At 38.6% G+C, this 14,558-nt stretch overlaps 1 protein-coding gene across 2 annotated transcripts in view; it reads right to left on the reverse strand.

The window, feature by feature from the left end:
• The window catches only part of LOC111146846 (leucine rich repeat containing 69), a 105,695-nt gene that overhangs the window by 51,536 nt on the left and 39,601 nt on the right, over nt 1-14,558 (reverse strand). Inside the window, exons 3-5 of one of the 2 annotated variants that reach the window (XM_022502552.1) lie at nt 12,343-12,415; nt 5,755-5,950; nt 2,756-2,827 (exon numbers count right to left, since the gene is read on the reverse strand). The exons of the other annotated variant lie outside the window; for it this stretch is intronic. Coding sequence (XP_022358260.1) covers nt 2,756-2,827; nt 5,755-5,950; nt 12,343-12,415 — 341 coding nt within the window. The remainder of the gene's footprint in view (nt 1-2,755; nt 2,828-5,754; nt 5,951-12,342; nt 12,416-14,558) is intronic. 2 annotated transcript variants of the gene reach the window in all.

A 14,558-nucleotide genomic window follows, 5' to 3' on the forward strand; every position in this document is an offset into this window, starting at 1 on the left:
AATATAACTTTTAGTGCCATTTCTCAATCTGAAAAGTACAGTTATGACCGTTCAGGCAGTTAGACTAATGGAGAATTCTGATCACAAGTGTTACAGAAACATGAAGTTTTCTGTTAGGTCTGCAAATGTTTTGTAGATACTTTGTTATACACTTCACATCAAAGGCAAATGTCATGATACCCCTGGTAATCATCATTAAAACTTTTTCTCACTTTAGTCAGGTCACCCTTTTCTTCTAATGACTGCAATTTGAAAAATAACTGGGCTCCTGAGGGAAAGAGGAGCTGGAGAAAGATCTTTGCTTAAAAGATTTTTTAAGGATTTAAAAATTATTCTTTTGAGGGAACTAAAAACTCAATAGTTTACTTAACTTACAGTCTATCTGCAAGACAGACTTGAAAAGAATTATTCTACTACGTGGAATAAATCTAACAGTACCACAGAAATGGTAGCACCAAAAGACTATTTGGGAAAACCTGGAAGGCATCACAGGACAGAGAGAGGTGAACTAAGACTTGCACAATGGTAAGACTTGATAGCCTTCACAAATTCAATATTAACAACATGCAATCATTAAACATTCAAAACTATGTGTTTTTAGAAGATAGTTTGGCGATTTCTAAGGGGTGCATTTATTGTGAGGAGCACTGGGTGTTGAATGGAGATGCTGAATCACTATATTGCACACCTGAGATTAATGTTATCCTATATGGTAATTAACTGGAATTTAAATAAAAATTTTTCAGAAGAAGTAAACATGCAATTACCATATGACTCAGCAATTCCACTTCTAGGTATATACCCCAAAGAAATGAAAAGAGATACTTAAACAGATACTTGTACAACTCATGTTCACAACAGCATTATTCTATATAGCCAAAAGGTGGAAGGAGCCCAAGTGTCCACTGATAGATGAGTGGATAAACAGAGTGTGACAGATATGCACAATGGAATATGATTCAGCCTTTAGGAAGGAAGGAAATTCTAACCCAGCCTATAACATAGATAAACTATAAAGACATTATGTTAAGTGAAATACAGTCACAAATGGACAAAGAAGATGTGAAACACATACACACACACACACACACACACACACACACACACACACACGCACAGGAATATTATGCAGCCATCAAAAATGAAATCTTGCCATTGCAACAATGTGGCTAGAACTAGAGAGTATTATGCTAAGCAAAGTAAGTCAATCAGAGAAAGACAATTGTCAAATGATCTCTCTGATATGAGGAATTTGAGAAACAAGAGAGAGGATCATAGGAAAAGGGAGGGAAAAATGAAATAAGAAACCAGAGAGGGAGACAAACCATAAGAGACTCTTAATCTCAGGAAACAAACTGAGGGTTGCTGGAGGGGAAGGTGATGGGCAGGATGGAGTGGCTGGGTGATGGATATTGGGGAGGGTATGTGCTATGATGAGTGCTGTGAATTGCGTAAGACTGATGAATCACAGACCTGTATGTTAATAAAATAAATAAAATAAATAAAATGTGTGGGGAAAAACAAACAAACAAACAAGAAATACAGTCACAAAAGGACAAGTTATTGCAAGTTTCTATGAGGTATATTGTACTTAAATGAGGTTCCCAAATGTGCAATTTGTAGAGACAGAAAGAACAGTGGCTGTGAGGGGCTGGGTGTGGGGAGGGGAATGGGGAGACAGTGTTTAAGAGGAATAAAGTTTTAGTTGGAGAAAGTGAAACACTTCTGGAAACAGCTGATGATGGCTGTGCAACATTGTGAATATATACCTAGTGCTGTAGAACTGCACACAAAAGTGTGTAAATGGTAAATTTTATGTTATACATATTTTAACAAAGCCACATTTTTTTCTAAAACAGACTTTACACTCATTTTTCATATTTGAGTTGCTTTCAGTGAAAAAAATTTCTTTAAGGGTAAAAAGGACTGAAATCTCAGCTTGGAGCTGATCAATCAGCTAAAGTATTTAATAGCTCAAAAATTATTTATTGAAGGGTGCCTGGGTGGCTCAGTGGGTTAAGCCTCTGCCTTCAGCTTAGGTCATGATCCCAGGGTCCTGGGATCGAGCCCCACATCAGGTTCTCTGCTCAGCAAGGAGCCAGAAAGGAGCCTCCCTCTGTCTCTACCTGCCTCTCTGCCTACTGGTGATCTCTTTCTGTCAAATAAAAAATATATATATTTATTGAAAACCTTCTGGATTGATGAGCTTCTAATTATTGCCCTGCATGTGGAACTAAGCTTGCTTGGGTATAAAAATGCAATATGAAAAAAGGCCATTTCTTTTCCAAAAGTCAAACATCACCAAGACCAACTGTTCCTCAGTTTTTTGAAATACAGTAAAGTCAAAACTCACTTCCAAATGGGAAAAAGTATATTTTTCATTGTTCATGGCTCAAAAACAACTAACAAAAGTGTCACCTTGGATTAATTACAAGGGATAAAAATGTATGCTCTGGAAAGTTATATTTTCAAAAAGTCTGAGGTAACCAAAGCAGTATAAAATAAAAAAACATTTAAAATATTTATGATAGCCATCAGAGTTCACTTAGTTTAAACAATTTCAGCAGGCAGAGAACACATAGGAAGGAATGGAAGAGAACAGGTTTTGAAATTCTAGAACAAAGCAAATCTTTGAGTCATCTGTATAACCCGAGGTTCCAATTACTACAAAGTTTTACAACTGCTCATATTTTTCTAACTTCAGTAGCATAAACAAAGTTATATTTCACTTATAATAGAGGTGGACTCTACTTACTCCTGATGGAAATGTCTGAATAAAATTTCCAGCTATGTCTAGGATTCTTAGGTTTATAAGATCACAAAGTTCCTGTGTCAGAAAACAAAAGAGAGATTTTTAAGAATCTAATATGTAGAATCATAAATTTCTTCCAGCTTCAAACTTGATGGGAATGACCTTCTTTCCTAATTACCTGATCAATTCTTCAGCACTCCCTCCTGGAGGAGATCCATAGGTCCAGGGGTGTCTGTATGGTCTCCTCCGACTACTCCAGGGCAACATGGTGGCCAAGAGTTAGACTGTTTGTGGGTTCAAATCTGACCTCTGATGCTATGTAACTATGGACAAATTTCTTAATCTCTTTGTACTTCAGTTTCCCCATTTGTAAAATGAAAATGATAATGGAAGCCCTTACTTTAATATGGTTATTGAACGGATTAAATAAGTTACTAATCAGAAAGTGCTTACTGAAAGGCCTTATAGTGAGAACTTGGTAGATATTACTAAAATCAAAATACAAAGCAGTTTTAAAAAACGGAAAACAGGTGTAAAAGGTCTATCAACAATTCCAAAGGCATTTATTTTACATCTACGTTTTGCTTAGGACTGTGCTGACACGATCCTTTCCTTTTAAAAAAATAAAATCTGTTACTGTCTCTACATGCCCAATGTGACTGAATGGTCATATACATTCACATCCGTGTGCAAACATACACGTAATTCATAATATACCAGGGATGCCTGGGTGGCTCATTCAGTTAAGCATCCAACTCTTGATTTCAGTTCAGGTCATGATCTCAGGGTCCTGGGATCAAGGCCCACATGGAACCCAGCATCATGTTCTGAGCTCAGCGAGGAGTCTGCCTGAGATTCTCCCTCCCTCTCCCTCTCCCTCTGCCCCTCCCCAACTCATGCTCATGCTCTCTCTTCTAAATAAATAAACAAAATCTTTTTAAAAATTAAAAACATAGAAATAAACTTTAAAATTTTAAAAAATATAATGTACCAGAAAATGATTCATAATTTGTTCATTATCAAAACAAATGAGTACTTCCTATAATGTCTTACCATTTATAATGTAGACCAAAAAGAACAATGATAGGCTGAATCATATTAAATGTACAAGGACATAAATCATAGGCATTCTTTACATAATAATTCAGGACAGGACCTACTAGCATTTAAATTTTTTAAAGTCCAAACTCCTCAGGATTTAAAAAAAATTGTAGTAAGAATACTGAGTCTAAGTACAGACCTTTAAGTCAGACAGACATGGATTTGAGTCCCTTCTCTGACCTTTGCAAACTGTGTTCAAGTCATATAACCTCTCTGTTCCTTATTTTAAATGGGTAGGGGTGCTTAGGTGGCTCAGTTGGTTAAACGTCTGTCTCAGATCATGATTTCAGGTTCTGGGTCTGAGCCCCACATCAGGCTCCCTGCTCAGCAAGGAGTCTGCTTTTCTCCCTCTCTCTCTATCCCTCCCCCACACTTGTGTTCTCACTCGCTTTCCCTCTCTTGCAAGTAAATAAAACATTTTTTAAAATGAAATAAAATGGTTTAATAAGAAGAGCAACATCCCAGAGTTGTTATGAACACTAAATAATATAATGCTTCATGACAATGATCGTGGTACTACTGTTACTGTTTTTCCCTCACATAAAAGTATTACACTTTTAATAGATTTAGTTTGTAATTTTGAGAACTGTTCTTACTCATCTGCAGAACTTGGGATTTTTTTTTATGGAATTGAAGAATAAAATTTTTGAAATACACTTTTTCACATATCAGATTACAGTTTGCACAGAATTTTTATTTATTTTTATTTTATTTTTTAAGATTTTCTTTATTTATTCATGAGAGACAGAAAGAGAGGAGGAGGCAGAAGAAGAAGCAGACTTCCCAATGAGCAGGAGCCTGATGTGGGACTCAATCCCAGGACCCTGGGATCATGACCTGAGCTGAAGCCAGATGCTTAACCAACTGAGCCACTCAGGCACCCAGAATTTTTAAATGGAATATCCTCTTGAGAGAAAAATGAAACATTAGGAATTGATCTACTTTTTGTATTCCTCAACTTACTGCATGACATGCATCCCTTCCTATCAAATTAACTTTAATTTGCATAGGGAAGGAAAGTAAACTCAGTGACAAGTTCTTAGCAGGAAACTGTACTCTTAAACTGGGAAATTTGAGGAGAATTTAATAAAGCCGTAATTTATAAAGTTTGGCAAGGTTCCCACAAAGTTCCCAAAAGCTGGCAACAGCAAGGAGTTCTTTCCAGCTATGGGCCTAAAAAGCCAAGGGGAAGTAGTAATTGTCCACATGAGGATCACCTAATATTCATTACGGTCTACCAGAAAAGTGTGCAGACAACTTACAACATTCGATGTTGTAAGTATCCATGGTATCCATGGGAATACCATCTGGTACTCATTCTCCTCCTGCCCTTTCACCTCCTACTAGTGGCTCTCATTGGCCATATCCAAGAGGAAGCCAGAGGACAAAGGAGCTTACTGATGCCCATGCAGGTCAGTTTTCCAAGCACAAAACATGTTGGAAAAAGATGGAGGAGAGATATGTAGGAAAAATGGAAGGTATATAGCACATATTCCAAAACCAAAATGTACTTAAAATTTATGCCATATATAAGGCTTCCAGATAAAATACAAGAGGTTTGCTTAAATTTACATTTCAGACAAGAATTTTTTTTTAGTATAAATATGTCCCATACTATATTTGGAACATATATGTGCTAAAAAATTATTCGTTCCTTATCTGAGATTCAAGTTTAAGTGAGCATCCTGTACCCTTATTTACTAAATCTGGCATCCCCAGCTACGTAGAATATCTAAGTGATAACCCTCTTTCGTCACAGAGCTTTGGGAATGGACTATGCCTAATCGGAGGGAAAGCAAATGATGGCTTGTACTCAGATGTCCAAAGCTATTCCATAACCACTCTCCACTGTGTCACAATGAGCTCTTCCCCATGAAAATTTGGTTCCATGTTTTGCTTACCTCTGGCAAAACTTCAATGTTGTTTCCCACCAGAAGAAGCTTCTGGAGCTTCTTCAAGAACTTAATCTCTTCAGGTATGTAAATGAGCTGATTGTAGTTAAGTTGAAGTTCAGAAAGATTCTTAAGAAAACAAAGTTCTTTAGGAATGCTGGCTAGCTGGTTATGATTCATACTCAAATATATAAGGCTTTTTAATCTAAAAAATAAAGTACGTGAAAGAAATTCATGAGAATAAGAAAGCCCATTTACTTATCAGAAGCCATGTGTCAATTCATTTTCTTGTAGCTCATCTGAGCCTTACTTTAGTCATGGGCTCACAACTACTACAAATACTTGGAGCATAAAAAATCTTTACTATAATTTAACTTTTAAAGATAGTTTATAATCAGATAGCTTATGTTAAAAGAATGTTATGTAATCAAAACTTTGATTTAAGAGAGAAAACTCTATTTTCGCTTTTTGTTTGTATACATTGGCTATATTGAAGAAGAAGCCAGAGGACAAAAGAAGACATAGATATGCACAAAAATACACATACATGTATACATGGATATAAATGGATAGAGATATAGATATAGATTAAATATCCTGCACCAAATAAATGTGAGAACTACTTAGTTGCCACAGAAGATACAAAGATGAATCAGCCACAGATTCTGCCATTATGGATATCATGGTCTAGAAGGAGATATTAGAGCCATAAAATGAAGTCAGGAAATGCCATCAGACAGGGAGAAAGGGATTCAGGAAATTCGAGTTTCCAGTTGCAGGTATGCTAGGGAGGTATATCACAAGCATTTTGGGAGAATAAACATTTGAACTTGGCTTTGAATAACAGAACTTGTAAAATCAGGCCAAAAGGGGGCAATAGAAGGTGAGAAAATATTAATATTTTGAATAAAGAAATGAAAGAAATTAGTAATGTTCAGCATCAACTATGTACCTGTGCATTAAACTACATCATCACCACAACCCGAAGGCTGGAATTATTACCCTTAATTTAGAAATGAGGAAAATAAAGCATCAGAGGCAGTAAACAACCTACCCGAATCACCCATCTAGTAGATAACAGTGCCAAGATGCGCAGATGTGTCTGTTTACAAAGCAAAGAATGAAAATATATAATAATCTCAAGGTCCAATGTGCCGAGATCAAAGTAATAACAGAATGAGGTGATATGTTTTAGACCATTAAAAAAGGGGCCCTGGCGGAAGGGAAGTGGTCAGGCCTGGTGAAGGGGACTGGGGAAGACTACAAACCTGATAAGGAAAGCCATGTGAATAGATGAGATTGAGAGAAAGAACAACAAAAAGGGCAGGAGAAGAGGGAGAAGCAGCAAGTGGTAAAGATTCTTGAAGAATATGAACATCTGACAAATAACAGAAACAAAAACAAAATAAAAAGGCACCTAGGGAAGGCATGAATAGAGAAACAGGAGATGAACCAGGTTGACAAAGAATCTTTAAAGGTACAGGAGGAGAGTACTTCAAAATTAAAGAGATGGGTGACACTTTATATGGTTTTTTTTAATATTTTATTTATTTATTTGACAGAGATCACAAGTAGGCAGAAAGGCAGGCAGAGAGAGAGAGAGGAGGAAGCAGAGCTTCTCTGCTGAGCAGAGAGCCCAATGTGGGGCTTGATCCCAGGACCCTGGGATCATGACCTGAGCTGAAGGCAGAGGCTTTTACCCACTGAGCCACCCAGGCGCCCCCTGACACTTTAAATATTAAAGAGAAGTAATACAAACTAACAAAACTACTAGAACCAGAAGCAGGATCATATACTATAAAGTCACTATTTTTAAAAATCTATTGTACTTCTATACTGTAGCCACAAAAATTGGAAATGAAAGTTCTAAAAACTCCATTTACAGCAACTTTTTAAAAAAACCACCATAAAATAGTTAGAAAAACATTTAACAAAGGATATGAGAGACATCTATACTGAAAACTATCAATTATGACTAAGAAAATTTAAAAGATCTCTAAATAAAAGTAGGGATACATCTTGCCCACATATAAAAAGAAACAATATTGCTAAGATGCCAGTTCTCCCCAAAGTGATCTACAGTTCAACTTAGCCCAAATAAAAATTGTTTTTAAAGACTGATTTATTTATTTTAGAGAGTGTGCACAGTGGGGAGAGGGAGAGGGAGCCTGAAGCAGAATCTGTGTTAAGCACGGAGCCTCACGCGGGGCTCAATAACACAACCCTGAGATTACGACCTGAGCTGAAACCCAGAGTTGGACGCTCAACTGACTGCATCACTTAGGCTGTCTCCCAAATAAAAATCTTAACAGTTTCTTTGTGTAAAAATTGACAAATCAATTTTAAAATTTACATGGATAGTCAAAGTACCTAGTGTGGCCAAAACTATTATAAAAAACACAAAGTCAAAGGACTCACACTAACTGATTTCAAATCTACAATACAGCTACAGTAATTAAAATAATATTTAGAGAAATTATAGAAAAATGGATCGATGCAATAGAAGGGAGAGTCAAAGAGACACATGAATGGTATTTTGACTTTGGGGATGTCAAAGCAATTCAATTAAAAAAAAATAGTCTTTCAACAATTGGTGCTGGGATAACTGGATAAACATACAGGGCAAAATAATCTTTGACCATTACCCACATCACACACAGACATTAATTTGTGGTGACTCATAGACCTATACATAAAAACTAAAACTATAGTTTGTAGAAGAAAATATAGGATAATGTGGGGGAAAATGAACTTTGACTATTACCCAACATTATGCACAAGCATTAATTTGAGATGAATCTTAGACCTAAATACAAAAACTAAAACTATAAACATTGTAGAAGAAAATATAGGATAGTATCTTGATAACTGGGATAAGCAAATATTTCCTTATGAAGGCCAGGGAAAGCACTTATCTTAAAATAAAAGTATTTATAAATTGGCCTTCATCAAAGTTAAAAACTAACTTTTCATCTAAAGGTACTGTTAAGAAAATAAAAGGCAAGCCACATACTAGAAGCGATATCTGCAATACATGCACTTACCAAAGCACTTGTATCCAGAATGCATAAGGAACACTTACAACTCAATGTTAAGAAAGAAAAAACTGCAAATTTATTCCAATGGAAAAAATACTTGATACAAACACTTCACAGAAGATACAAAAATGGGGAATGAGAACATGAAAAGGTGCTCAACTGTCATTAGACACTAGAGAAATGCAAATTATAACTACCATGGGACATGACTTCATACCAACTATGATGGTAAACATTTTAAAAACTGCCAGAATGTAAAATGGCACAATCACTTTGCAAAACTACAGGCAGCTCTTAATAAATTGATATATACACTAATACTCCTACTCCATGACTCTACAACTCTACTCCTAGGAATTGAAATGAAAAATAAATTAAACATATGTCCAACAAAAGACTTCCACAAGAATAGTTATAATATCTTAATTCATAATAGCCCCAAATGGGAAATAATCCAAATGTCCCGGAACAGGCAAAAATAACTTGTGGCATAATTTACGCAATGAAATGTTACTGAGTATAAACAAAAAACAACAAATCCCCGACAAAGGCAACGATAAGGTGACTCTCAAAAAAAAAAAAAAAAAAATTTATGCTCAGCAAAAGACAGACACAAAATAATACAGACTGTATGATTCAATTTATTTAGTTCTAGAACAAGTAAAACTAATTTGTGGAGGTAGAAATCACAATAGTTGCTTATGAGAGGTAAGAATTCAGGAAGTGTGGATGAGGAAATTTGTGGGTTGAAGGAAACGTTCAATACCTTATTGGTGTGTGTACATTGGTCAAAATTTATTGAATGGAACACTCATGATTTTTGAGGAATTTGTATTCAGCAGCGAGAAAATACCACTAGATTTGATTGCCCAAAGGACACTAACGGTCTTTAAAAGTAATATTAAGTAGAATGAAGAGAAAAAAGAGAATTTTAAGGGAGAAAACAAAAGCAATAGACAGATTGAGAGAAGTTTGACTATAAAGAAGAGAATGAAGGAGCAAGAGAGAAAAGGCAAGAGGTAGATTTTGTCTTTACGGTCTGCTTAAGGCCAGATAAAGAGGCTGGAAAGGCAAGATAAAGAGGGAGCCAAATTTCTTGGTAAAATACGGAGCAAAGTCATTTGCAGAGAAGATATACAGTCAAAACTGGATGACCCAGTGTTAAAAGAAAGCGAAAATGTGTGGAGTAGGTCCTGTGGAGAAATTCCTGTGGGACAAGGAATTTTCTTCACTAATCACTGTTACAATCACGACTCTGATTCTACTCAGAATTACTACCATGGCAGTTGGTTTTTCATTTTGTCGGTATTCCATGCATGAAGCTGAGCTCAGAGGCTACTGTAAATAGCCATCATTCATTGGCTGAGCAAATAGCAGAGGAAAAAAATAGTATGTGTCATTGTTTTCATTTCCAGGAGCAGGGAGAACTTCCATTCCTCCAAGAGAAAACTGTAAGAGGCACACTTGCGGCTTCTCCCTGCCCACTTCCTCTCCAGCTGGCTGAAGAGTAACTGCACTGAGTGGTGAATTTGAAGAAAAAACTGAGTCCACTGGCTTAGTCCATTCTTTTCTCCCTTTTTTTCAGAGAGATTCTGTCGCCAAGATGCCCACCTTCTCCTTTTCCTTCTGTGGCTGTGCTGTCCTGCCAGAGACAGGGTTGTTTAGGGGCAAAACTCTGACCTGTCCAGGTTTGACTCCAAGTCCATTAACCAACACTTTGTAGTTTAGCCAACAAACAGATCTCTCCCCCTCCCCGGTTCTAAACAAATAGAGAAATAAGACATGGGATTTTAAAAGAAGGGATTCACACATCAGCATAAAGCTGACATGAACAGTCTCCCCACCTCTCAGTCCTCTCCTGAATAAACATACCCACCCGGTCATGGACTTTCCTGCTAAGGACACTGCTTACTTGATGACAGACTAAAAGGAAGACACTGAGCCATGTACACTAAATGGTTTTCCCAAATTCACCAGTAAGTCCTTCTTTCCTCTCTAAAAAGGAATGAATGGGAGGAACAAAAAGAAGAATAAAAATAAGAACCCATAATAAGAAAAGCTAACATCCACTAAGCACTTACTATGTCCCAGGCTCAATCTTAAATATTTTTGACAAATTTGCATATTTAACTGTCAAAACAACCCTATGAATAGGCACTATTATTGTCCTCATGCTGCAGCTGAAGACACTAAGGTATGGGAAAGTGAAGAAACTTTCCCAAAGTCAGAAAATGGAATCCTGCTTGAGGAGGTGACCAATCAGCTTACATATAGGACACAGTCAAAATACAGACAATCTCGAATTATCTATAAAATAGTGTAGACTTAACTATTTTGCAATCCTACATTTTTCAGCAAAAGCTTTCATTTCATCTTCTAAAATGTCACTATAGATTTATGCAGTTCTTTGACTACTATACTAATACTCCAAACAGATCAAAGCTTAATAGATTATGAAATCATAGTGTTATAACTATAAAGGTTTTAAAGTTCATCTACTCAAGCTTTTTCCTTTAGAGATAAGAAAGCTAAGGTGCAATTAAATTACTTGCCCAAACTCATAAGGCCAGCGGCACAAAGATATGGCCCAGTTTGCCAGATCTTCCCTTTTCTTCATTATATCATGGATACACAAATCCCACTGAGAAGCTGAATAAATGAAAGAGCAAGCAAACACCTACTGGCATCTTCATTGTTATAAATAGTCTTCTTCTTCAGAAATTAGATCACTTAAAATTTTTCCTAGTTATTCTGACTTAAAACATTACTTTCTCTGTGAAAATCTCCCTGGGAAGCAAAACATATTGGCTAGAAGTATAGACAAGTGAATTGGAATAGACTTTAGGTGCTGTACGAATCCCTTTGTTAAGGACTGTTCATAGTTTTGTATCCTTTAAAAATCTGGATGTTCTTATGTTGTAAAACATCTGTTTCCATTCAACAGGCAATAAAGAGAGTCTCCAAAGTCAAGTAAACCCAAGTAGGGTTTTCTCTCCATCTGTCAGGGGAAAAACCCAAGAGAGTGTTTTGCCTGCAGAAGGACGAGGCCCTCAGCTGGCTCCAGAAAGCCACTGTAACCACAGCCCATCTGTGCAGATGTGCAGGATAAGGTGTATAGCATTTTGTTTTTGTTGTTAACAAGAAAATGTGTGGGGGGTGGTTAATGAAAATGCTATCTTGATTTTCAAGACTTTGCTTTTACATGACTTTTTCCATTAAGCTGAAAATGGTTTCCAGTACTTCACGAAATAAAATTTAATGTTCCCAATTCTGTATCAGAGCAAACTCCAAGAACCCCAGAGTGAGGAAACCAATAATGCAATCAACTTTAGAACTTTTAGGTTTCAAACCCCCACTTTTACACTTAGACCGCCAAGTCATGCTATTTTTCATTTCCCTCAAGTGTTTGAAGAACCATTTGCTTAAGAGTAGTGGCTTGCCTCAGTCCTTCAGATGCCTCTTTGCCAGGTACGAAGCCCACGAGAGCAGAGGCCAGACAATGAGGCTGAGGTTCAGAGGACCAGGGTGGGGCTGGAAGTCTAGCTATAAACAGAATTACCTGCTGACTTCTTGAGGAATCCATGTGAGCTGATTGTTGTTCAGATTAAGCAGAATCAAATTTTGTAAGCCATCTGTTGGGAAATAATTTTAGTCACGTTAGCTCTCTCTTAGAGAATAACTTGTAGCCACTTTTCTATATACCGTTGTTTTCCTTCTGGTTTCTTGCCTTGGCCAAGGCTCGTGGGGTCGCTGGTGACAGATACCCTCTTAAACTAGCTTAAACAAAATAGAGGGAATTCGTCCCCAAATTAAAAAGCTAAATCACAGCGCCCAAGAGCAGAGAGCACAGCCAGGCTCACCACAAACTGGAACCAGAAACTAAGCGGCACCTGAACTCAGGGTTATTTTGTTTTAGTTTTAACTCAAAAGGGCTGTTCCATAAATGTTGAGTGAATAAATGAAATTCAAAGTGTCCTCCTTACTGGCGGCATTCACCCATCCATCAGAAAAATCACGTAAGGAGAGCGGTCAAAGGCACCAGCCACCAGCACCTTGGCGGGCGCGCGGCGAGGCAGCGTGAGTGGGCAGACCTCCTGCGCGCGAGCCGGGCACGTGCGCGCACACGCACGCAGGCACGTGCGCGCACACGCACGCAGGCACGCGTACCACCGTCTCTCCGCACGTGCGCGTGCCTGTGCGACGGGCTCCGCGCCCCTGTGCTCCCGCCGCCGCCCCACTGCTGCACAGCACCTCGGGCAGGTGGCCCATGACGGCACTCTCTTCGCATCCGCTCAGGTGGAACTCCCTGGAGAGGAGAACGAAGGGGACCCACAGTGTGAACAAGTGTCCATGCAGCGCTAGGGCCAGCGTGACCTTGAAGAGGGACGAGTAGACGCCCTAGCACCTGGCACGGGGACTTGGGGATCTTCTTCAACAGAGGTGCAAAGGAGCTGAGGCACTCTTTGGTGCATTTCGTGGGGAATAGGTCCTCCTAGACCACCAGACTCTGCGCAGAGCTCAAGGCAGAGCAGACGGACGGACTGGGGGCCTGTGTGCTTGTCCTTTTTCCCCGCTCATCGGACTGACAGCAGTGTGTGTCACACACGGGGGGGCCCAGAGAGCCTTTCCTGCACGGAATTCTGAGATGGTGCTCTACTGCAGGCCGGCCAAGGGGAAAAGGTCATGGTGTGGCTCACTATCTGCTCTTAGAGGTCTATCTCCCGAGGCGTCGCCACCAACCCTTTGAACTCAAAGTTGGTGACTCAAGGCAGGTCCAGGTACATCTCCATGGCAGGCTTCTCCCTGTTAGGCTTGGCCATGACTGTGCCGGCCGCCCAACACACTGGGCCCTTAGCTCATGGGGCTGGGGGGATCTTATTAACATAAATATATGTATATATACGTGTTATCGATATGTAATGCTACATGATTATAGGTTCATATATACATATTGGCTGTTTATGTATATACGTAGGCCTTCGATTGCTCTTCATAGTTACAGAAATGCTCATGCTGGGTCTCCTGGGCTTCTCATGTTTCTTGGACTGAACCACTAAAACAAGTTGTGATATGCAAGGACACCCACACCCTGCTCCAGACTAATACTATGTCTCTCGCATGAGTTTCTCAAAGTCTAATGGATACATTCTCAGGGCATCTCTGAAGAGCACAGAGTTTTATTTCTCATTACAGCTTCTCTCAACTTCATATTTATATTCTGTCTCTCTTTCTCTTCCTACTCCTCTCTTTCCCCCACTCCCCAGGCTTTCTCTTTTGAGTAGATTTTCTCTAATTTTCCATACATTCATAGCCATCCTACTATTGCTGCATTTAAATGTTCACGGACCGGGTAGACAGTTCTCAAACTGAAATGCCTACAGGAACTGAGAAGATAACTCAGAACATCCTAGTGGCCCTGGTGGGAGTGTACCAGGCAGGAGTGTACCAGGTAGGAGTGTGCGGAATTGGTGAGCACCTGCCTTATCTAACAGGGCAGCTGCCATGCAGTCAGCCCCTGGCCATTGTTATCATGTAGGAATGTGATTCCAGTATTGCCTAGTCTTTCTTTCTTAAAACAAAGAAGAGCGGGAGATCCAGTTTGTTTGTTGTTGTTGTTGTTGTTGTTATTTTTAATGAACTCTTCTGATTTGCAAATTTTGGTACCCTAATTCAAATTTTTTAAAAGGCTGTCAAAAGAGAACCAACTTATTTGTGAAACAGTTTCAGCTCACAGGACACCAGTTGCAACCACTATCTTAGTTCATATGATGAGCT

This window comes from Enhydra lutris, unplaced genomic scaffold (genome assembly GCF_002288905.1).
Source record: "Enhydra lutris kenyoni isolate GAN:26980312 unplaced genomic scaffold, ASM228890v2 scaffoldscaffold14, whole genome shotgun sequence".
In the NCBI taxonomy this organism is placed as follows: domain Eukaryota; kingdom Metazoa; phylum Chordata; class Mammalia; order Carnivora; family Mustelidae; genus Enhydra; species Enhydra lutris.